The sequence below is a fragment of the Pituophis catenifer genome, unplaced genomic scaffold (assembly GCF_029215685.1).
Source record: "Pituophis catenifer annectens isolate HBS135680 unplaced genomic scaffold, rPitCat1.0.hap2 SCAF_1, whole genome shotgun sequence".
Classification (NCBI taxonomy): Eukaryota; Metazoa; Chordata; class Lepidosauria; order Squamata; family Colubridae; genus Pituophis; species Pituophis catenifer.
The window spans coordinates 283,471,617-283,496,757 of NW_027256881.1; the positions used below are offsets into that span (position 1 = coordinate 283,471,617).

Here is a 25,141-nt window from a genome sequence, read left to right on the forward strand (position 1 = left end):
GTACGTGCCTGTGTATAATCTGTTCTTTCCGCTTCGAAAGGGTCTAGTGGTTCTTTACAGAGCCTCAGAGGATCTTGTGAGATAAATCTGTGCAGTCCCTCCTATTCACAGAGGACCCTGCAAAACGTATGACATCAGGTTAGAAGAAATGCAGCTATTACAAAGAAAAATGAAGCTTTCAACCAGAATGGGAGGAAGATTTGGCTTTTGTGGTTTAAGGAGGCCAGTATCTTCAGGGTTGCTCACTCGCTACCGGCCAAGAGCTCTTATGAAGCAAGACATTGAAAAATGTTCCTCTCAATATCCTCTTGGATCACAATGAACCCAGGGGGATGGGGGGGAGGACTTCTTAAAACCAAGGAATAAGGTCAGCATTCACTGTACAAGCTGCTTTATTACTTTTATGCTATTAATGTGAAATTTCAGTTGAATGGCACATGCTGCATGGTTCTTGGGACTACTGAAGACTGTGGTCCGTGGCTTTATCACTGCTGGCATGGACAACTAAAACACAAGATAGGGAATTATGTCCAGATCGATGGTCCTTGCCTAAAGCTGAAATACACAGATTCTTCCTGGGTCATTTAACACATTTTGAATTTGGAAAAAATATTAGGATTTATAACCAAGTGAATACAAACATGCAATAAATTATTAAACTAACATCTCAGGAAGACATGTCACATGGATCTTGATAATTCACAGCAAGGTTAGATGTCTCTGTCATCATTAGTCCTCATTACCATTTTCTAGGTACAGACAAGAAAAGGCAAGAAGGTGAGGTACCCACCTGGCAACCAAAAGGAAGGACAAGCCCCATAACTATCAGAACAACAAAGATTCTAAGGGCACTAGAGATTTTCATCTGTCCTGCCAACTTTCTACACCTCCTCCCGCTGATGTTCATTTAAAACACTAATCTTTTAACTCAGCAGAGGAAGAGCTACACTATGCACCAATTACAGCGGACTAAAATTGCATTTAAATTACAGGTTCAATCTTGAGTCAAGTCTCAGGCTAGCTGTCCTGAGAGAACATGCCACGCAAAGTGCCAATCTCCAAGCCAACTTTACAGGACCTGGAAACCCAGGTTTCGCAATTTTTGAATTCTGAAAGAGAAATCTAACTTGCAAAGTTAGATTTATTGGGATTGGGGTTTCTGTTTTGGAACAAATCAATTCAACAGATGCCAAATGGAATTTAACACTAGCATTTATCAAACAGATAAAGAAAGGGAAATTTAAAAAGACATTCAGAAGCAAATTACAAGATTTTGATGTGGTCCTCCTGTGAGATTTGAGCCTTTAATTCTTGCCAGGGTCCAACAATGTTAACAGCTAAATGAATGTGGGTTTCCCAACAACTCTGCTGTAAAAATAATGCTTCTTACAAAGTTTGGCGCTGAGCTGAAAGAGCAAGAGAGTTGAATCTCAGGCCTGCCTTGTACTGGCAGTTTTTAATAAAAGTTGAATCAACTAATGGGATATCTGGAGTGGAACAGAGCAGAACTAAGACATATGCAAGAACCATAAGGAAGGCATCCATGTGGTGTCAAGCATACTGTGCACTGCAAAACGCATATTACTCCAAGAACAAGCAATCCAGCAAATTTTATTCACCACTGCAGAGGAAGGCTGGAGAAAGAAAACCCCATAGTCAGTGTAACAACAGTGCCAAGGAGATTTCTGCACCCTGCCAAGAAAGTATAAATTCCTCGTGAATATGAGAAAACAAACTGAGCCTGCAATTCAATTAGGGCAGCAAACTATTTGTCTTTTTATGCCTTGGCAGTGGCTATGCCCCCAGCAACATAAAGCAGCCCACCATAATGGACAAGTAACTATTTAGCCAAATCACATTGCAGAGTTTATGAACCATGATCCCTTTATCCAAATTTAGAAAGTTGATTTATGTATGCGTTAGACTTACATTTTGGCATTACCAGTTAGGCAGAGTTTAATATTGTTGTAATGGGAGATTATGAAGAAACTGGTTTTGTTTCTGCTCATCCCCAAGACATACAAGACTCTTCTGAAAAGTTCCGAGAAATTTCTTTTTACTCAGCTCCCTATGTTTTTCTGGGAATGCCAAAGACTCCTAAAGATTCCTGCAGTTTCTCAGGCTTCATTAAAATGTCCTTAGTTGGCACCGGACATTGAATAACATCTTCCCAAATAATTTCCTTATCAAGTGGAAACAGAAACGATTTCTGCTTTTAGAGACTGTGGGCATGACAAACAAGTTCATCTGGCTGGAGAAAATAAAAACACCATTATTGCTTTCAAGCTGCAACCCTGAGGTCTAATCCTCCAAAGCTTTAGGTGAAGCTCTCAGAGCCCCTCCGAAAGTTGCTACTGAGTTAAAATTTTCATTTGCCCAAAGTGGAGGCTTATTAAATACATGGGAGTAATCCTATTAACTAGAGTTTGTCCCTCCCAGTTAAAGTCAACTAATTCTTATTTTTCTCTTGTTCCCACGCCTGGCACACACTTATCAAAGACTTGTGGTCCTTTGAATCCTATTCAACCATTGTTCTCCCACAGCTTACAATAATAACTGAGTGACTGCACTGCCCATTAAATGCATGTTCTACATTTTCACTGACTTTCATTAACATTCTTTTAAAATCCATTCTGAGCTCTGCTATTGTGCTATTAAGTATACCCAATCATCGTGCATTTTTTTTAATGGAGAATGAAATGTACCGTTCTAAAACCATCATACATATAGTCAAAAACAGCCTACCTGGCCTTAAGACATGGTTGCTGAGGCTACCTGGGGATAGCAGGTGTCATTGTAGCATTTTATTGGACAAACAGCAAAGAGCAGTATGTGGCTACCTATAGAACACAGAGAATGTAGCATGAAAGCTACATAAAGCCACCATTCTGCAGCAAAACCAAGATCATGTAAGTCACCCAGAGTCGCCTTGTGGTGAGATGGGTGGTACACAAATTTAATAAATAGATAATAACCCCAACCTTACCGCCACACAAAAAATCAACCGCAAGGGACATTAAGCATCTCTTCAAAGCAATGCTTAGTTTCTTAACATCTTATATTTGGAAGGGGGTGTCAACCTTTCAAGCTAGGTCCAGTTCAGGAAACAGACTCCACAAGAAGACTGAGTGTGGAATTGGGATCGTAGAAACACCCAGGAGCATAGAAGAGTTCAGAGGCAGATGAATAAATAAATGTCTTAAACGTATTTATTCATATAATAAATCATATTAACTATGTACAACAGAGATCAAGTCTCATGAGGAACAAACATGAAAAGAGAGAGATGGAGAGAACGCAAGGTAGAAAAGGTTGGAGGGGGTTTTATACTCAGGGTAAGCCCCTCCTTTCCACATGGGGTGGAGACACTCTGTGCTTCCACTGGTATCTATATGACACATGTGCCAATGGCTTGCAAATACTTGACACTGAGATAGGTTGTATTAAGAGAATATTTCAAGTTTTCTGGTATTTTGTTTCCTCTCCCTCTTATACCCACTGAGTTAAGGAGGAACCAACTTGAATCTCTTTCCAATACGATCTTTTCAGAGCTCAACGAATGCTTCTGCTCCTTTTATTTTCTGAATATTTTGGTCATATCATCTATTGATATCATCAATATCATCTCCACAGCTCTTTTTGGGAGGTAGAGAGGAGGGAGGGAAAGAGATGACTCCAGTAGGCAACTTCTGTGATTTTTTAGCCCCTCCTTTGATTTAATTTTGCTGCAGGATTCTGACCCATTTGCCCAGCAAATATTCATCTGTACCTAGCTAATTATTTTCATTTTTACTAGCCAAGAAGTCTAAACTTTCACCATTGATTCCAAATCCCAAAATTCGAAGACTTATATACTAGCTCAAATTTTGATGAGGCACACCAGACTTTAAGAAGTGACACAATAACACAGCAGATAAAATGTAATCTTCAACCCACAGTAACCTGGGACGAACAGCCTTCCCCAATCCAATGCCTTCCAGATACGCTGGGCTCTCATCATCTCTCATCATCTCCAACTACATCTTCTCCAATTACATGGCTAATCCAGCATTTAGAAGTATATCCAGATACTTCTACAGGCCTCCCATCTTAGTGTCAGCCCCTTTCTTATATGCAATTATGCATCCTACAGATTTTACAGCCTCTTTTCTGAAGGAAAATATCTCTTCTAGTTTATCAGAGTCTGAACAAACTGTAGACTAGCTCAGGGACAAAAGTTGCTTTCAAGGATAGCACAACCAAGCAATGAGAAGAATTATTGCTGTTCTTCCCTCTTCTATAGACTCACTGTGCCCAAACCAACAGCCTTCTAAGAATGGCTTCAATTTCTTTTCTTCTTGTTTGAAATTCATTAGAACCACCCAGTGACATTAGCAAAATGAAATGTTAAAACAAGGTAAATATTCATTGCACTCCTCAATCGCTGCAGTTTGAAATTGTAAGACTGCCTGGCCCATGTCAGCTTTTCCAAAATGCTTGCTTACAGTTCCTAATTTGGATCTCCGCCCTTCGTTCCTCTTAGCCATTTCACTCTGTTTGCACAGGGAGACAGATTATTCTAGGTCCATGCAAGGAAGAGAGACTGGCTCCAAGAAAAGACTATGGGCCCTTTTTCTAAGTCTGTCTTTCCAAAACAGCATTCAGCTATCTTTTGCTGAGGTGGGGAGTGGAAATTATTATTATTTATTTATTTTGCAGTGGAACTATGCTACTTGTATTATTAGTAAAATCAGAGCAATAGCTACAGTACTAAGATTGGGCTAGTAGGCAATTGAGAACACAGCAGTAACATCACCAAAGATACTGAAACCAAAATATGAAGCTTTTTTGTCACTGTTATATTTCTTTTTTAAAGGAAAAAAATGGTATATTAAACCTGGCAAGGTTTATTGCACTGGTTTTCTTTCTTTGGGAGAAAAATAGATTAGATTAAAAATTGTGCTGCTGAATTTCCACTTTCAGGATTGGGTCTGGGGGAATCTTCTGCCATCACAAAAAGAAAATGGGGCTAGGGACAAGGATGATGTGGTCCAAGAACATTGGAGCTAATAATTTGAATCCATTGTTTCAAACTATTGTTTTGATCTCTGTGAATACATGTATAAAGCCTAACTGAAAATTATGTCAAATCCAGTGGTGATTAGTCACCATTTGAAGGATCTTCGTTGGCTTCCAGGAAAACCCAAAGCACGTTGCCTACTATTATTATTATTATTTTTTATTTATTGAATTTACTAATACTTGCTTCCAGAATATGATGGAAGGGTTCCACTCACAGAATTTATCCACCAATTAGGTAATTATTTTGGCCCATGTAAGAAATACTGGGTAGAACAATCTAATCCCAGGACTAATATTACAACACAGAACAACTATTCATGCAAGAGGAACTTTGGCTCATAAATCTTCATATCACACAGCAATTTCCCATTCTAAAAGGGCAATTCCAGCTTCATGAGGAATTCAGATTCACATTTTTCTGACTTTTGTTTAACCTTCTAGTTAACAAAAAAAATCCTTAGCAGAAAACAAGAAGAGGAACCTCAAAAATAGCAATACAATAATAATAGCATTTAGACTTATATACCGCCCCATTGTGCTTTAAGAGTTGTTTACAGACTCAGCATATTGCCCCCAACAATCTGGGTTCTCATTTTACTGACCTCGGAAGGATGGAAGACTGAATCAACCTTGAGCCTGATCCAGAGCGAACTCCAGGCTGAGGGCAACATTTGCTTGCAATATTGCCTTCTAACCACTGTGCCACCAAAGAAAGATAATCAGCGCAGTAAACCTTACCAGGTTTAATATACCTCTTTTCCTTTAAAAAAAAGAAATCTCAGAAAAATGACAAAAAAAGATTTCATTAGTGATGACAGATGAAGAATATAAGAGTTTTATTCCCTCTAGCAACAATTTACGTTAACATTGCTTATGCATCATAATTGGAATGAATTTAGGAGAACATTTCCAAAAGTCTCACTCTACTACATGACACGTTTGGCAGACTTTATCTCTAAGCAGTCTTGCAGTCATTTAAAGAGTGCCTTTAACAACTTACCCAGCTGGATAAGCAATGAGACCGTTCTTAGGATCACAGGCCAATCCTCTGCCTCCAGAGACAGTGATTCCCAGGACTTTTTCTAAAGTCACCTAGTTTAAAAGAAAAAGAAAAAGAAAAGATGATGAATATATAGCTTTGACATCCTGTACAACTGCATGTGCTACACTCTCCGCATTTTATGCATCAGTTTACTCAGTGTATTATTTCTCTCATGGAGATCAGATGACATTCAAAAATCTGTTTTAAAAAGCTATCCAATATTTGAACATTCTTAACTTGATGAGGATGGCAAGAGTGTTTTTTTTTTAAAGGAAACTTCTCCATAGCAACTGAAAAGAAGCTATTTTGAAAATTGTTTCCAAAAGTGAAACCAATAAGGAGGCAATCAACTGAAAGCCTGAGGAGAAGCATAGGCTGCCCTTATCCCTGCCAAGATCTTTTCAAATGTCTGGTACCATATTCCAGAGATATTTGTAAAACTCTTTCAGCAACACTGAATGGGATTCTTTGAGAAAATCCCTCTCCAGAGCTTTCCAGAAGACAAGGACAGGATTCAAATCTTTTAAAGAGGAAAACATGCTCTCATCTTTTAAGGGATTAGGGGTTGGACAGTCCTTCAATTCATTCCATTTAACCTGAAACTAAGTATGATTTTTCTTTGTAAATATATTATGAATATATTACCAATTTAAGTTATTTTGTGGCAATTCCGCAATGGTTAAGCCCATTAACATCCCAAATATTAAGAAAAGCTTTGAACTTAACAGAATAACAGTTGGAAGGGATCTTAGAGGTCTTCTAGTCCAACCCCCTACTCAAGCAGGAAATCCTATACCAGTTGTCCAGTCTTTGTTCAAACCTCTAATGTTGGAGCACCCACAGCTTGTTCTTGAATGGATGAACCAATCTGCTTGTTGTTCCCTGCAATCCTAACGAGCTATTCTGCTTTCTGACTTCTACCTATTAAAAAGTAGCAACGTAGCTGAAGAATAGGTACTATTTCATAGGAAAAAAAAAAAACCACCCTACACACCAAAAGAAACATACTGGTGATTACACTTGATAGAGTTCTTTGCAAAGTATTTTGGTATGACTGACGCACACTCCTCAAAGCATTAAAGCAGCCACATCTTGATTTGATGTCTCTAAGAGCTATCTTTAGCTCTGTGTACTTTTGGTATGGAAGCTTTACTATAACTGGTTGTCCCAGCTGAAGTGTTATCTGGGTTTACACACACATGGCAAACAACCAGGGGAGGTAGGTAAAACAATCATGTGACTGTCTCTAAAGGTGCAACTACTTTAAATCTTTGACTAATGCTTTCTTCATCCAACACACAGCTTCTTTCAAATGCACTGCGAGCCCTTTTACTGGAATTCTCTTAACTCGTGTGGATCTACAAGTGGAAGTCTTCCCTCAGAGGAGCACCACAACATTGGTACCAATGCTCCATCTGTTCTTTCTACAAATCAACTGAAGTTTTTTTTTATTTATTGTACAAACATATTGCCAATCCATGACTTTACTGGGCTGAATGTCAACCATTCTGTTTAAGAGTTAGAATCACTGATGGTATCTTCTGTCCCAGCTCCAAAAAGCCTGCAGTGATCTCTGTTAGCCATCCTCCAGAGACTCTAGACTTCTTGAAAAGCTCCCACAAGGACTTTGGTAAGCAGCTTCAGGGCACACCTTAAAAAATCCCGTGGGAGCAGATCACCCATATTTAGTCACAAAGATGATTTGTTAAAACAGGCTTTCTCATTTGTAAGATAATTGTTGCTCCCAGGGATATTTCTTAAGTCCTTCTTTCATTAATAGTTCAGCTAGCCAGCTCTAGAACCAAACTAAAAGTCTGAGGGTAAAAAAGATTCATAACTATCACCAACCTTCCCATCCCCCACCCCCATCATGGCATTTAGTTTATTTTTTTTGGGGGGGGGTACCAAATGCCTTAAAATGAGCATGAAGAAGCCATGAAACAAAAAAACACTATTTTCAGAAACAAAAATGATGCCTTTTTGTTTATTTTTTTAGCGCATGTTATTTTTCTGGAGAATGCATTCATATCTATTAAGTAACTGAACACAGGAGAATTTAACTGGACGTTGCTGTTTAAAAATGTTCTCTTTGCTTTTCAAAAAAGCACTACATCATCCACCACTTTTAGCCAAGAAAATATAATGGGCAGGAATTCAGATTTGCACAGCGTTTTGTTCGACTCAGCTGAAATTGTTACTAAGGTTGCATAAGGTGGGTTGCTCTAAACCAGCTTTTCTCAACAAGGGTCCTTCAAGAGATTGGAATTGGGGGGGGACATCATTTTTGGAATTGAGAGAGTTCATATCCTTTGTGGGGGAAGGGACACCAAACAAAAAGAGTAGGCTAATAAATTAGCCAAAATAAAAGTTCCACACACAAAAAGATATTCTCTACTCAAAAGAGCACTGACAGTTATTGTTGGATAATCTACAATTTACTGACTACAATAACATACAGTGACCTGTAGATTTAATAATTTTATGCATTATTTTTCAAGGCTTCCCTCCAGGGTAAAAAGATTGGAAAAAACTGTTGTAATTGATGTGCTGGGATTCACAGCCAGTAGGCTGCCCAGCCTAACTCAGGAACTTTAAAAATGAATGTGTTGCAAATGTTTCAGAGATTTCTCCAAGGTGTAGAATAGACCAGGAGATGATGCTGACACTGACTGTCAATAACTTGAAATTTTAGTTTCTAAATTTATTCTGTTTTGTTCTTATCCATGCCTTCCATGGATTTGCTGCTGAATGAAAAAATAGACAAAGATACAAATTCTAAAAGACAAATGAAATAGAAAAGAACCCGACTGACTGCTGCAAAAACTACATCCAATAACTACTCGCAGCAGTGTTTAAGGCCCTTATACAGCCATATCAGAGGTGGGTTTCAGCAGGTTCTGACCAGTTCTGGAGAACAGGTAGCGGAAATGTTAAGTAGTTCGGAGAACTGATAAATACCACCTCTGACTGGCCCCACCCTCATCTATTCTCTGCCTCCCGAGTCCCAGCTGATTGTAAGGAAAGGTAGGAATGGAGATTTTACAGTATCCTTCCCCTGCCATGCCCACCAAGCCATGCCATGCCCACCAAGCCACACCCACAGAACTGGTAATAAAATATTTTGAACCCCACCACTGAGCCATATCATAACCCAGAAATTGCTGGGTGTTTTTAGAATATCACCAGCTTTTATAGACAGGCATCATTTACTAGGTTCATCAATAAATTATTAGGATTTATTATGTATGTTCCCTAACTGGGCAACAAGAACAATAACTGTGAATAAGACATACAATATAGGGTAATTAATAATCTAACTCCTTGATTCCAAAGTAAGAATACTATGTCCTTTACATTCAACAAATCATTTGGTTGCCCTACTCCATGTTAACATGTAGAAAAAAACATAACGCTTAGTCATTTTTGACAGCGCAAAAAGACAGAAATGTTTTTCATTGACAAGGATTAATATCATGGTAGTTATGGTCTGGTGATGAGGATAAACCCAGCACTTCACGGATTCTGTCTATGTCAATCTCTTGAATTTATGAAACATAATTGTTGTATTAAAACTTCTATAAAGTAGCCGGAGAAAGTTTCCCACAATGGAAGAATAAGTGGGAAAACATAGGGGAACTAGATTAATTAATTAATTAATTAATCCAACATTATTTCTACTTGGAAACAATTTCTGTATTTTGTGCAAGAGACAGAAAGAAATGAAACTTTGATTTTGGGATTTGTTGATTAGACAAGTTTGCTGTTATAGAAATGGCTAATTCATCTTAAGTACGCAAAAGTAAAAAGACTGTAATGTTATTATGTTATTTTACTGCACTGAAAAGAGTCAGAAGTTTAGGCTTTTCTTTCTTCTCCTTTCTTCTCCTTACCCATTTTTGCACTTATGCTCATTTTCATATATATTTTATATTTTGATAAATTTAATTAAAAAAAATATTTAAAAAGTAGCCAGAGAAAGTTTTTTGCAACATTTGTTGAAATCACATATATTATTTTGATCCCTGGCTATTAGTTTATGGCCTACCAGACTTACTGTGAACATTCCCAAGCTTTTAAATACTGTGATTAACACAAGACTATCAATAGCAACTCTGAACTGGATTACCTGTAACTTAATTTTCATATATTCTATATTCAGTTGATTAATAAATATTGTGAGTTGTTCAAAATGCTCAATCATTCCAAGAAGGAATTTGATTCTTTGATTTCAAGGCTTTGTTTTCAAAACATTGAAGAGATTCTGGGATTTTAACAAAAGGTTTTTTAAGCATTTGTATTATTTCACTCAATGCCAACTCTCAGCTGTACTGAGCAACCTTCTCTTTATCTTTTTAAATTATGTATAAAGACAAAAGTACAGAACAACAGCAGGAGCTGGAATGAGTCAATCTGCATCCTGTGGTTACAGTCTAGGATTTGGGATTTGGAAGGTTTCAAATAGGGGATGTATAGAGGGTGATGACGAATGCTCCTTTGAAGTGGGGAGTGGCACGCATAGTGGGAGCTTCTGAATCTGAACATTTTTTCATCTTTGTCTCTGAGTAAGGTAACTCTCTCAAGTAATGAAACACAATTGGACATCCTTTTGGGCTCTCAGGTTCAGTACACATTAAGTGAGCCTCACTATATGGTTGGATAATATATGCTTTTTGATTATTACAGCTGCATCAAAAGGATGGTTGGTCACATAACTGGCAGATATTTAGATAGGATTTGGAATTTTTGTCCACCTATCAAGTCCTTCCCAAGGATCTGGGATAAGCAAATGCTTGTATTTATGTTGTTAAATGTATCATCGCAGGATGTGTTCCAAGTTTATTATTATTATTATTATTATTAGGGGTGGGAAGTATTATTAGCAACCTAGAGCCACAGATGTGTAATGAGCAGCTATAAAAAATGCTTACATAAATAAAAACATGTAGTTAGTAGGGATCTGATGTGATGAATGTTCACAATAGACCTTATATCTGTGATGGCGAACCTATGGCACACGTGCCACAGGTGGCACGCAGTGTCCTCTCTGAGGGCATGTGAGCTGTCACCCCAGTTCAGCTGTGTCACACAGCTGGTCGTTGGGTCTCTGCCACGCGGGGCACATGCGGAGGGGCGGGGCACATGCGGAGAGGATGTGCATGCATGCGTGGGGGTGGGGCGTGTGCAGGGATGTCCTCACACACATACATGGATGGTGGGGTGCGTGCGAGGGGGACGCGTGCATGCACAGGGGCAGGGGGGATGCATGGGGGCGCATTGCATTTTGGGAGTTTGGGCACACGCACGCATTTGCGTGCAAGCCTACATGCTTTGGGCACTCCGTCCAGAAAAGGTTAACCATCACTGCCTTATATGCTTGCAATGTCAGAATTGGACTGACTTGTAATTTCAACCACAATCTGCTAAAAATTTTATTTTTATTTATTAAAATTTATACCACCAATCACCTCAATAAGGTGACTCTAGGCCTTGAGTGGGAAGGAAAAAAGAATATCCTTGTTTATGCTTCCTCCATAGCAACTGAAAATCATAAAATCATGGCTGTGGATCAAGCCATAATACATAAAACAGTACAGAGAGAAATTCATTGTCAGAATACATATCTTGAGGTTGCTTTGCAACAATAAAAAAAAGCTCAACCTATCACACCTAGCACTGTTGGACTTCATATGACGCATTCAGTACGGAGTAATTACAGGATGCTATTGTACTTAGAAAGCCTTTGAACGTTTCCACTACATGAGCTTCATTTTAAGATTTTATAATGTACTTCAGATATATCCCATCTGAGCTAAATCTAGATGCTGGAAGAGCTGATTCTTACCAGGTTTTTAATCTCTATTATATTTTTAAGGGTTGTGAAAACAAAAATCTGAAAAGGAGGTTAAAAGCTAAGAATTTTATGACTTTATTGAATAAACAATACACAGTTTCTCCTTATGCTGATCTTCCAGAGGTTTTCCAATTTAACTCCCATTAGCATCAGCTAGCATGACAAAAAAAAGGAAATACAACTTATAGGCAAAAACAGATCCTTCCCTCTTTTCATTCATTCTCTCTTTCTCTCCATTCTTCCTTCTCTTTGGTATTCAACTAAGAACAACTTCAGCATTTTAAACACGTTTATTACTCCAAAATGGATTGCTATATTTTTTTATTTTTCATCTAAAGCAGGGGTGTCAAACTGAAGGCCCGTGGGGTGCTTAGATCTGGCCCACAGAGTCACCTGGAAACCGCGAAGGACCGGCCTGTGGTGCCTCTGCTACGTGGCCTTCCCAAGCTTTGTTTTTGCTGGCAGAGGATTGCAGGAGGCCGTTGCAGCCAAAAACGGAGCTTGGGAGCCTGTTTTCGCTGGCAGAATGCTCAGGCCATCACAGGCACCCCCAACACAAGTGATGTCAAGCTAGCCACACCCACCCTGCCCACAACCACCCCGAGGTCAAACACAACCCTGATGCGGTCCTCAATGAAATTGAATTTGACACCCCTGATCTAAAGCCGTCTTGGTAGTTAGTTTTTTGATAGCAGTTTTAAAACTAGAACACACTATAACTTAAGGAGGAACAAAATAGGCATACCAAGATTGGAGATAGGCAATTGTTTAAGTGATCTAAAAATAGCATCAGAAGTACATTAACAACATAAACAAAATATGTGTCTACCTTGATCAGATGTGACAAACTATTATCTGATCAAATAGTTTTGACGCAAGTACATTATACAATAAACGTGTGAAGATGGCATCATTTAATTCCTTGGGAAATTGTGGTAAATCAGATCACAGTATTTATTTCCCTAACCCAAATATTTCAGAGGTCAGCCTGTTCTCCAGATCTCAAGAGAAGTGTTGTATCATTTGTTCCCAAAAATCTTTAGACAGCAGATACTAGGAGATGAATTAAACAACCCTCTTCTCCAAGTGAAAATACCACACCTCCATCCTAAACTCTGTAACTGCTTTTAAATCAAAGCAGACTGAGTCAAAACTGTTGTGTCTTTCTGGCAAACAAGGAGGTCAGTGCTTCTCATAGAACATGTATTCTGGGCCCGTAGAAAAAGTCAGGGGTAAGCTAGCTTCTTAGGAAGAAAAGTCATGAAATATTAATCTTCCTCATTTCTCAAGTGATCAAAATGTTAATAGCTAGAGGCTTCTAAATGTTTGTTAATGTTGTGATTCATTTGGCTAAATGACTAAAAATCATCAAGCTGAATCAATAACCATTCCCCTCAGTATGAAGCATTCGCAATGCGAATCCTTAATTAGACTAAATATCAGCACTTTGACTGCTTTGAACCTAAGGAACTGGTTGTGCCAAAACGTGGCTGTGGTAATGTATAATAGTGATGTGAGTTATGTTCCTTGCTTTGTTTATGAGAGACACATAAGCACTCCTAAAATTATTTTCCTCTGCAAGTGTGATTCAGTCTATAATTCTGTGATCACCTACCTTGAAAGGGAATATGCTGTGAACATGCTGGAAAATGTCAATCACAAAACCAGATCCCATTTTACAATTTCATGTGCAAATATTGGAGGTGGGGCATTTCTAATGGAACCCTCTGAATGAAACCTTTGATTTTGCTGAGGGTGCACCTGGCACAAAGGGCCAGGCTCCAATATCCTACTTTGGACACATGATGGGAAAATCTAGCTCTCTGGAGAAAGGTTTTAATACTTAGAAAGGTGGATGAAAAGAGAAGAAGAGAATGACTAGCAACAAGATGAATGAATTCAATTACAGTGGCATTGAAAGTGCATTGGAAGAGCTTGAATGATCGGATAAGGGACTGATCATCATGGAGACAATCTGTGTGTTCAATAACAACTTGCACGTAATTCTCATTATTATCAATCAACATAGTATATATGTTGACCCGAAGAGAACAGGGCAATGACCAAAAGCACAAAGCCTACTGGAAATGATTAATGAAAATAATATTTTTAGTTAAGAAATCAGAAACCAAAACTTTGGATTCAATTCAAGGAGGAGAAAAAAAGGAAGCATCTGGGGGAGTTCAAAGAAAGCCTAAAGCAAAATTCCTCTGAGTAATGTTCACTCGTTTTAAAATAAAAATTGGAGTCTTTTTTCCCCCAAGGTTAATAAAGAGATTGGGATTTATTACTGTTAGTCATTCTTTAATTATAAAAGCATATTTTCCTTTTCCTGATATTTCTCCAGAATAGTAGTACGTATAAACTGCACAACAATTAAATTTTACACATTAACATAATACTCGCCTTCCTGTTGAAAGGTTTAGAAATGGCTCGTATCATATACCAAATATTATCAGATACACATATAAACAATAACATATTAGGTTGTGATTTTATAGCCGGTCTCTCTGAGAGGATCTCAGACTACAGAACGAGTTCTGTTCAGGAAGGTGCCTTCACATTTTCATGCTGTGGGGTGTGCAACAAAACACACTTGAAAGCCAATGTGTGTTTTTAAGGGAAGACAAATACAGCACGGAAAATGGCCAGAAAACCCTATTGGGTTTCAGCCAGTATTTTAAACAAATGCCAATAACACATCATAGATAACAGATGCTGGGTTTTCTTAACAGAAACTGCAGTTTGACAGTGAAATCAATCATTTTACGTGATGGGGCCCACACCATTGGATGTATCCAAACAAGCAGGGAGCAGACAGTCCCTTTCCATGGAAGCTATATTTTAGATTCCCTCAATGGACAGGTAATTTTACTCTGTCCTTTTCCAATCCAATTAATTATAACAGAAGCCCAAGAAACAAGCCTCTTATTTTCATTCTGACAAAATGCTCTAGTTGCTTTCTGTCCAATCAAATTACAATTTGTAGAATAACCAAAATCTTTTTACCAAAACCCCTCCCTACAACATCCTTTTTATTGTTGTTTAGTCACTTTCAACTTTTTGTGACCCGATGAAAAACAGTCCACCAAGATTATATGTCCTTTTTCCACAAAAATAAGACCTATCCCGAAAATAAGATCTAGCATGTTTTACACGTGTCTAATATAAGCCCTACTGACAAAATAAGCCCTACTTAAGAGCCTGCTGTTGTAAGTGCTGTTGTAAGTTGTAAGTTGAAATGGTCATTTAACGATTCTAAATTGAAGACTACTTATTATAAAATCCATGGCTGCCTATTGTAGATGCAGTAGATTGCAAATTGCAATTAGGGTTGCCAGGTCTGCTTCCAAAAAATAGTGGACAAGCGGGGGGGGGGGGGGTTAAGTAGTAAAAAAATATTTAAAAAATTACAATTAAATTCTATATTTTCTTACAAACATTTTAACACGTATTAAAATAATCACTTCAAAACTTTACTTAAAATTCAAAACATCAAATATATTATAATAATATATAAAATATTAAATTACATTTTACTTTGCTGTTGTGTGTATTTTTTATTTGACTGTGCAGCTTTGATCAATTCTTTGTGTTTAAGGAATAATTCTTTAGTTTCAGTACAACGTTGAGAAATATTTAAAAATATACAAAGTTCACTTCGAACTGATACAAGCAGCCGGTTACGTTCGTCAGTCCACAAATTTCCCATGATGCTGAAAATTCGTTCAACGTTTGCATTTGATACTGGAATTGATGCACAATACTGGAACAGTTTCAGTAAACTTGGAGCTGGCTCTTTCTTTAAAAAGTACGTCCACTTATCAAGGGATGAATCGCCCTGCAGATGAACATAAACTTCTTCTAAGGCAGAAATTTCATCAAAGAGAGTGTTGGGTGGAAGTTCTTCTCGCCATGGTGATAATAACCAGATGTTTGTCATTTCTTCTAAAGTTGGAGGATTATTGCGATCAATTAGATTGAAACAACTTAGCGTCTCATATACTGAATCAGTGAAATTATACCACTTTTCTAGGTACGCAATGGCTCTTTGATACACGTTGATGGCTTCTTTCTTGAACTTTTGCACGGCATTCTCAGGCAAATGTTTTTTACGTAAGGCAAATAAAACTTTCATTCCAAAAAACTGCTCATCGTATTTTTTTTGCAAAGAATCACACAGCTTACACATGATAATGTGAAGATCACATGCAAGAATTTTCTTGCTTTCCAGCTTCAGTAGGGTGTCTTGCATTACTGACATGAAGAAGTGCGTGAAATATAAATACAATTCTGAAATTGTTAGTTCATCGTCCTTTGCGAGTTCATTTTCCTGATCCGAAATAAGATTCCAGATAACCTTATGGCACTCATCAGATCCAAGAGAAATAAAATACGATTTTAGAGGTATCCAGTTTAAAAGAAGTCTTTTGACCGCTTTAAACAAACTTAACCAACGTGTTGGAACATGGCGCAAAACTTCATGGAATTCTGACTCGCAAAATTCAAAAAATGATTTCAACTCTTCTCGTTTCTTTGCAGAATTCGAAAATTCGGCAAAAACCTTCAGCACTACATTTTCGATATCAAAAGATAACTGCTTTAATGCATTTTTTGCTCTGTTGTGTAAAATATGATTATTGCAATGAGCATTTGATCTTTGTCTCATTCTAACTTATGAAAAAAAAGACAAAACATGATTCTCCTATCCTTATTCTCTTAGACTGTACAGCTTTAGATTACGTACCATTTCATCATAAAGCTTTTGAATAAAAAAAATGTCCACTATTTTGTGAAAAAAAAAATAGTGAACATAATGTGAAAAAAGTGGACTGTCCGCTCAAATAGTGGACACCTGGCAACCCTAATTGCAATTGCCTGAAGGGTGAAAGGTAAAGTAATGGACAACTCTTCCAGCACTGCCTCTCAGATGTTCTAGATTGGAGTGACTTGACCATACATCCTTCATCCCAAGTCTTTATTTTGTGTCAGATCGTGGCCACATGGAATGCACAGATAACAAAAAGGAAGATGAAAGATAAAACTGTTCAGGTACCCCACTTAACCACAATGTTGGGGCCTTTTCCATTTTCCACAGCCGATTAAATCCCACACCAAAAGAGGCTGCTGTGGTGATGATCAAACATATTGAAAGCAATTAAGAATACAGCAGCAGCAGCAGCACTTGGAAAGATTTATAGACTTAACATGAAGAGATCCCTCTCATCCAGGGAAATAACATACCAATAGATAGGGTTTCACCACTTTGTTTCATGAGTTGGTTTAAGGGTTTTGTTTTGTTTTGCTTTACTACATTCTCCCAGTCACATGAGAGCTATTAACTAATGCATAGCTCTCAGGCAATTATGAGAACTTTATAAATGCGGTAGAGAAACATGAGAAACCGCGGGGCTCCTTCAGAGTCCTTCCCAATGTGTGCAATCAGGCGGGAATTCTGGGAGTTGTATTCCTGTCACATGTAGAGGGCCCCAGGCGGGTTATCTGTTTGATCATCATCACGTAGTTTGCTGTGTTGCAAGTTCATGACTCGCAAACACAGCATTACAGAACGGCAGAAAATATCTGTGTGGTCTGCTTCCAGCATAGAAATATTATCCATGCAGAAAATTCATCTCCTTTGAAGTGGCTTTTAAAGAAAACAACGGACACCACCAAAGGGAAGGGGAACTAAGTTTTTTTTTAAATGCAGTGGTTTCTAAAATCTTGCTGAAAAAAAGAGGATGGATGGACGGATAAATAGCAAATCTCAAAATAGAACAACTCAACCTATTACCCTACCCTTACTAATGTGCACAATCTGCGCATTTTAATTCTGTCCTTTACCATACACATATATACACACACACCTTTGCATCTCCAATTTCTGACTTATTTTCAGCTGTTTCTTTCCTGTTTTTCTCTCTTCCCAAATGCAGGGTAAGAGTATCATTCTTCCATAAGGCCTTCCTGACCGTCCTTGTTAATTACAAAAACTGTCCGTGCTCTCAAGGTGGAGAAACACAAAAGGATGTAATCCAGCAGTGCTGACCATTTATAACACAAAAAGTATCCCCATTATTGGTGGCACTATTCTACCTGCCTCGTGGCTTTTGCCCATGCAGTCTGTGGTACAGATATTGTGCCCTGAACTTTATTTATCAGGAAAATATTTCCAGGAGTATTTATATTAAAACTCATCAGGTTCAAAGCAGCAATGTAGAAAAGGATTATTCCGCAGCAGGAGAGCATACGCTTTGTTTAAATTTATATGGCCACCCATTCAACACATGACTCTTGGCATGGATTCTTGGCATTAAAGCACTATTTTGCACTTTGCCAACATTAATAATGTGACATTGACATATTTCCGCTATTTCCCCTTAACACACAAGCTCTCTGGGCGCAAATTTAGTGAAGTCCTGCTCATTATTTGTTCCCAGGTCTAGATTCAAGGATTTGGAAATCCAGAAGCCACCAACTCTCCAGTTTTTACTTCTCTCCAGGAAAGTCTACTTTTTAAACCTGAACAAATCTTATAAAATATGCTCTAATAGATAACCCTTGGAGTACCTGCTCAGAATGCATAAAACTCTAGGCTGATATTGAGCCTTAATAGATTATTTTTCCTTAATCATATAATGCTGCCAAAGGAGACACCAGCAAACAGAATAAAGTCTAGTGATGGAAGAGGGATGCTTTGTCTGCCCAGAGAAATATAAAAATTTCCTAGACAAATGTCCCGGGTATGTAAGCATTTCTTTGTGCTGTGTTGTTTGTTTGTTTGTTTGTTTGTTTGTTTGTTTGTTTGTTTATAAAATTTATAGGCCACCCTTCTTACTTCAAGGAAACTCCTCCTTTAATGCTGCACAAGCCTATTTTCCAGCCACAGCTAAATAGTTGATCATGTGAGTTAATCAGGTTCAGTGGCAGAGAGATTATTGCAGTTACCCTGTTACCCACTCCATCCCATCCCATTCTATTCCCATAATTAGCATTCTAGTCATAAAGTTTGTAAAAAGGAGCTATTACTTATAAAAGGAATCCTCCTTGCCATAATAATATTTTCATGTGTTCCAATTTTATCTTTTTAAATCGCACTCTGAAAAGCAAACCTGGGCAGCTTACAATTAAAACCCTAAATATAAAAAAATATTAAATAAGTTAAATACAAAGACAAGAAGCAAAAAAGGCAAGATTAGTACGGCGGTAGCATCTTCTCAGTTAATGCACCAACCACCTCCAAGGCTGAGTGCCTCCATCAAGACTCCAGGCTAACTGGCAGAGCCAGGTTTTAATGCCCTTCCAGAAGCTCTGAATCATTTGAAAACACCATAAGGTATTTTCAGTAACAGGTTATGGCTACTTTTTCACAGCTTGAAAGCTCATGTATTCATCTATGTATCCCAAATAGTTTCCAGTAATATATAATACTGTCTACCTAGACAGCCAATAATTCTAAAAACTGTCACTTGGCTTGTGAGTATTTAACTCTAGCACATGGCATATTTTATAATTCCTAAAGGAACAAGGAAGAAAATCCATACATATTAATTTCTGGATTTCTTCTGCAGATTAACAGAAGACCAATTCCAACTATTTTAAATTAGCAGAGATCAAGAATCAAAGAGATTCGGGCCACTCAGAAGGACTGTATTTTCTTTTTAACAGAAACATGCCAGTTCACCTATTTGACACGTTTCAAGCCTTCAAGATGGCCAAAGATTTCCTCTATCAGATGCATAAACTGTTTCAACTCCTACCCTCAAAACAAAGCTATACAGCACTGCACACCAGAACAACTAGACACAAGAACAGTTTTTCCCCCAAACACCATCACTCTGCTAAAATAATTCCCTCAACACTGTCAAACTAGTTACTGAGTCTGCATTACTAATAATCTTCTCATCGTTCCTATCACCCATCTTCTCCCACTTATGACTGTATGACTGTAATCTTGTTGCTGGTATTTATATTGACTGTTTCCCTATGACTATCATTAAGTGTTGTACTTTATGATTCTTGATGAATGTATCTTTTCTTTTATGTACACCGAGAGTGTATGCACCAAGACAAATTCCTTGTGTGTCCAATCACACTTGGCCAATAAAGAATTCTGTTCTGTTCTGTTCTGTTCTGTTCTGTTCTATTCTATTCTATTCTATTCTATTCTATTCTATTCTATTCTATTCTATTCTATTCTATTCTATTCTATTCTATTCTATTCTATTCTATTCTATTCCAGAAGTACAGGGTCAGCTCACTTTTTCCATTTCAAGGCATGCACAAAGGAATTGGACCACTTTTCTCCAATTATCTCTATCTTTCCCCATCAGATCTGGCAGGAGGGACATGTTTGGGGCCTTATCAATTAGGGAATGATATCTTGCAGCACCCAGAAAGTATGCCTTTTCAGTTGCAATCTCTCTGGAATACCATAACACCAAGATTAATTAGGTCCAACTCTGTTAGCCTTTATTTTCCCAGCCCCCAGGGTTGAGAGGAATTAAGTCCAAGTGGACTGTTTCCCCGGTTGCCATTATATGTTTATCCTTATCTTTAGCTTCTGTTCGTTTTGTATAATTTTTACATTTTGTTAGCTTCCCAGAATCATCCCAAAGGTGCTTTTTCAAAAGGCAACTGAACTTTCTTGTTTTTTCCTTGAAGACACTTCACTTCTCATCCAAGAAGAATCTTCAGTTCTGCCTGGAGAAGGTGGAGGATGGAAGGATTTATATGGTATTCCTTGCAGTCCTCTGGTCATTAGACCTCTTATATAAATGCTCCCATTCTCCACCATTCAATCATAACTGAAGAAGCTCCTTGGATGAGAAGCAAAACGTCTTCAATGAAAAAAACAAGAAAATCCAGTTGCTTTTTGAAAAAGCACCTTTGGGACAACCATGACCTAGATGACTGAGAATCTCCATAGACATTCCCAGAGTCATGTTTGGGAGATGGGTGGCCATTTAAGTCAATAATAAATAAACATGCGAACAAGATGATGGCATGAAAGAATAGGCTGCCGAGAAAATTGCAGGCACCTGTGCTGTGTTCCTCCCCTCCTATTTGGGCCTTCTCCCCAGAGTCGCATTGGCAGAGTTGCCAATAAAACTGTAACCTTTAAACAAGTGTAGGGGGAGATGGGAGGAGTCTGAAGGAGATGCACATTTTGAAAGCTGTGCAGCCACCAGCAAGTAATGCAGCCAAATAAAAGAAGGCATTTTTCCTTCAAAGGGTGTGAATGGCCTAGCCCTAGAGGAAAAGCAATATAGAGACACCACAAGGAAAAGTGCAAGTATAAAAACACAAAATAGAAAGTTGCAGGTATTCTATATGCTGGCCAATAACATAGAAGAAGAAAGCAGAAGAAATTCCAGAGAGAGAAATTAAAGCACGAGAAAAAATTGTTATGTAACAATGCTAAACGGGGTGTGTGTGAACAGAACATGACACATCCGGCCCGTGGGCCACGAGTTTGACACCTCTGCTATAGAGTGTAGCATTGTAACAGTAATTGTATAGTAATAGATATATTAAGTGTAATTGTTATAGTCATAGTAATTAGTAATATAGAAATAATAAGAGCCTGGGTCAATCTAATGAGTATAATTTAAAAACAGAACCTGTGACAGATGGATATCCATGTGGTCAAGGGTAGCAACGCTGCTGACCTTCTGTGAGGGCTTCCTGCTGCTTCTCACTGAATAAAGTAAATTATTATGATGCCAGGCCCAGGGGACACTTTCCAACAAACCGCAGAAAGCATTTCCAACCAAACTGCATTATGCAATTATTTTAGCTTTCTTTTAATTAACTGATTGATGGCTTCTCAGTAAAATCCTTGTGTTGGAAAGAATATTTGCTTCCAAAAGATGAAAGCACCCCACTGCTTACGGACACTCCTACCAAATTATCCTTCTTGCTATATTACATATCAGAAAATCAAAATCTAAATGTATTCTAATATTACAAAGAGCAAGTTAATTACCAGCAAGATTATTATCAATTATTTCCTCCATCAGAAAAAATAAATTGTTGAAAAGCAGAGATGACAGTAGCAACAATAATAAAACAACACCTCTTCACCAAAATTATATTAAAATAGCAAAAGTAAATAAAAAAGAGATCAGGATAAGGCCCATTCTTGGTTTTGGAGGGAATTTTAAAGGCATAGGGCCATCACTTAAAGAGCTCTGTTTGTCCTAGCCTCTTCTGAATTATTCTTGATGGCAAAGCCCAATTCAGTCTCAGAGATTGACATGGGCTACACAAGTTCTTATGGACCCAGTCAATATTTCAAATTTATCTCACTGAAACTATTTAGAACTATAACAGGAAAAATGTTTAAGTTTAAATTAGGCTCAGAAATAAATTGGCAATCAAAGCAAAACATCAGCTGCAAATGTCTACTTCATATAACTAATCAATTGCTCTACTCTCATCTTCAATAGCATTCCTACATGGTTCAAGTATTATAATGAGATTTACAGATTCATAGGGGAACAGAGGTTACTATCTTCTAGACTACTCTTTGTATGTTTAAGTACGAGCAAGAGATAATTATATTCATCTGCCCATCCCACCAGATCCAACAGAATGAGTATGTAACAGGTTTTGTCAGATACAACAGAATGGGTATGTTACATGTTCCAACATCTAGGAAGCAACCTTTGGCGGGCTGTAGGCCATGGGTCTTTTATGCTGTGGTGACCACGTTGTAGAATCTTCTCCACTAGAAATGGGGTTGACCTCATCACACCTAAGCTTTCAAAGGTCCTTCAAGACTCGGTTATGCCAGCAGGCCTATGGAGGCTAGAGAAAGGGTAAACTCATGAGGTGGATTCATTATTATTAACATCCCTCCATCTATTATTTTTCCTGTTTTAGTTCTGTTGTTATAGTTTTAAATGCTTTTAAAATAATTATGATATGAGAGAGGGTACCCACAGAGAGGGAGAGGTTGTGATGGACTGTGAACAGCAGTTTCCCATGAAGAAGACAGCCCATTTCAGAAGTGGGGGTTGGGGCAGAGAAGAAGCCCAGCCAGGATATGGATAGAGGAAGAGAGGAAGAATTCTCTAGAATCTCCCAAGATATATCCGCTAGGCTAGAGTGAGAGTACTAAGGATTTAGTCTGGCAAGATTCTGTCTATTGTGTGTAAGCAAATACAGAACTGAACTCTGGCTGAATTGCTCTTTGTCATCCTTGGGCTTAGCCTGACATCAATACTGTTTCTTAAGTAATGATTGTTGTATATATTTACTGTCCTGTTGATTTTTTTAAAATGTTCCTATTTGTTCAGGATGTAACAAGGGAACCCTTTTGTATATGTATGTATACTTCCTATAAGCAATCTATGCATACCTCTTTTTCCCATTTTAACATACAGAGTAATAGCCATGGACATACCATTACTCACTTTTTACAGTCTGTGGGAGATGCTGAGTTTCACCTTCCTCCAACACAGCCCCTTTAACACTCACTGACACAGAATCTGCCATAGATAAAATTGCATGCAAAAGAGCAGAGCCTCTTAAACGGGTCCAAATCTCTTCTCAAGTTCCATACAGAATACAATGGAGTCTTTTATAGAACAGCTAGGTCAGCTTGAAAAGGCTCCTACTTAATTTAGCTTTCCAGGTCATCAGTTCAATCTGGAGTCCGAAGCAAAGTCACATTTACATATTTCAATAAACAAAATGAAATCTACACTCTGGGTTAATATAGACAAAGCCGGCTATGTACAATTTTCTTAATACTGATTCCAATCATAGCCAGTACAGATGTACTGTTACTAGCTATGATGGGAAACAGTATTCAGAAAATTGAGGCTCTGCCCAGGACTGACATATAGATTTACTGGTTGTATGCAATTGTTTAATCTGTAATCCATTCATCCAGAATACAGTTTAAGGCACCACTTTCAATAAAAATAACCAAAATAAAAAAACAGTGAAGTGAGGCAAAGATGTATACTCATAAAACTGTATTCCAGATAAGCAAGGTTAAACCAAATCAATAATGATGCACAGTACATTACCAAAAGTACCATTTATCTCTCCTATTTGTTTGTGAACACAGGATCTGGAAATGTCTGTGAATTCCTGACAATATTTGGCCATCACAACTCATAGAGGCAATGGAGAAAGAAATTCGATCTCTTCCTATAAAACAAGAAATAAAATAATAGGGAAAGTTAAGTTACAAAGGGAACCTGTTCTCATTTTTGACTCCTGGTAAATAAAGCAGAAAAATGCCAGTCTAATTTGGAACTGCCAAACATCAGCTTAAATGGGACAAACCCCCCTCACACACACACACAGAAACACACACAAATAAATAGATCTAAATCTATAGAGAACCACCTTCTATATCCACAATGCAGAGTATTTTTCTGAAAGAAAATTGGATTTAAGGGCAGGGGGGGGGGAATTTCAATAGAACATCAAGCACTGTCATGCTATCTAAATGGAGAAGAAAAATAAGCCAATTGCTAAGTTATTTCAGAACATGCAGTATCTAGTGCACATAGGTTTTAGAACTTTTCTCCTTATGGATGCCTAGACCCTTCTCCTTTCAGAAGGACGATTATTTAGTATTAAAGAGTCTTCAAAATGTTCACCCCTGATTTACATTAACAGACCCATATTACTGACCAATGCTGCTGAAACACAGCTATTGTTAACACCTAAAAAAAAAAAAAAACAGGCCTCAGAGTTTATTTCCAGAAAGTTGTAATCCAACACTGAAGCACATATATACATTCAGACCACAGTAGTTGGAAATAGCTACATGTAAGTGTCGTTTCTTCTGGGCTCAGCAAGAAAAATGTCTCACTGCCTCTGGTTGAAGAAACAGCACACAAAGAAGCTGAACAAGTTGCTTGGCAGCTGCACGTCCCTAACAGATTTCTACTCCAACCTCAAAACAACTTTATAGACATTCATTTTCTAAAACAGCTCTCTGCTGTTTGTAAAATATCACTACGGCATCTTTGATCACTAACAGATTGAGTACACACATACAATACTAGAAGGAATCCCAGGAAGAATGTGGCTGCCATAAGTTTTGAGTTAATTTCAGTAAATTTAAACATGCAAACTGAAGCCAGTCTATTCTTGAAGTCTTGGTTCATCTGGAATTAATGATAGTTCTCACGCTAATCTGAAGACAAGATATCAACAAT

General features: G+C 37.9%; 1 protein-coding gene across 1 annotated transcript in view; it reads right to left on the bottom strand.

Annotated features, from left to right (window-relative positions):
- MAPKBP1 (mitogen-activated protein kinase binding protein 1) overlaps positions 1–25,141 on the bottom strand; it is a 121,194-nt gene that overhangs the window by 76,938 nt on the left and 19,115 nt on the right. The window contains exon 2 of the mRNA XM_070931304.1: positions 6,062–6,153. Within this exon, the coding sequence (XP_070787405.1) occupies positions 6,062–6,153 (92 nt within the window). The remainder of the gene's footprint in view (positions 1–6,061; positions 6,154–25,141) is intronic.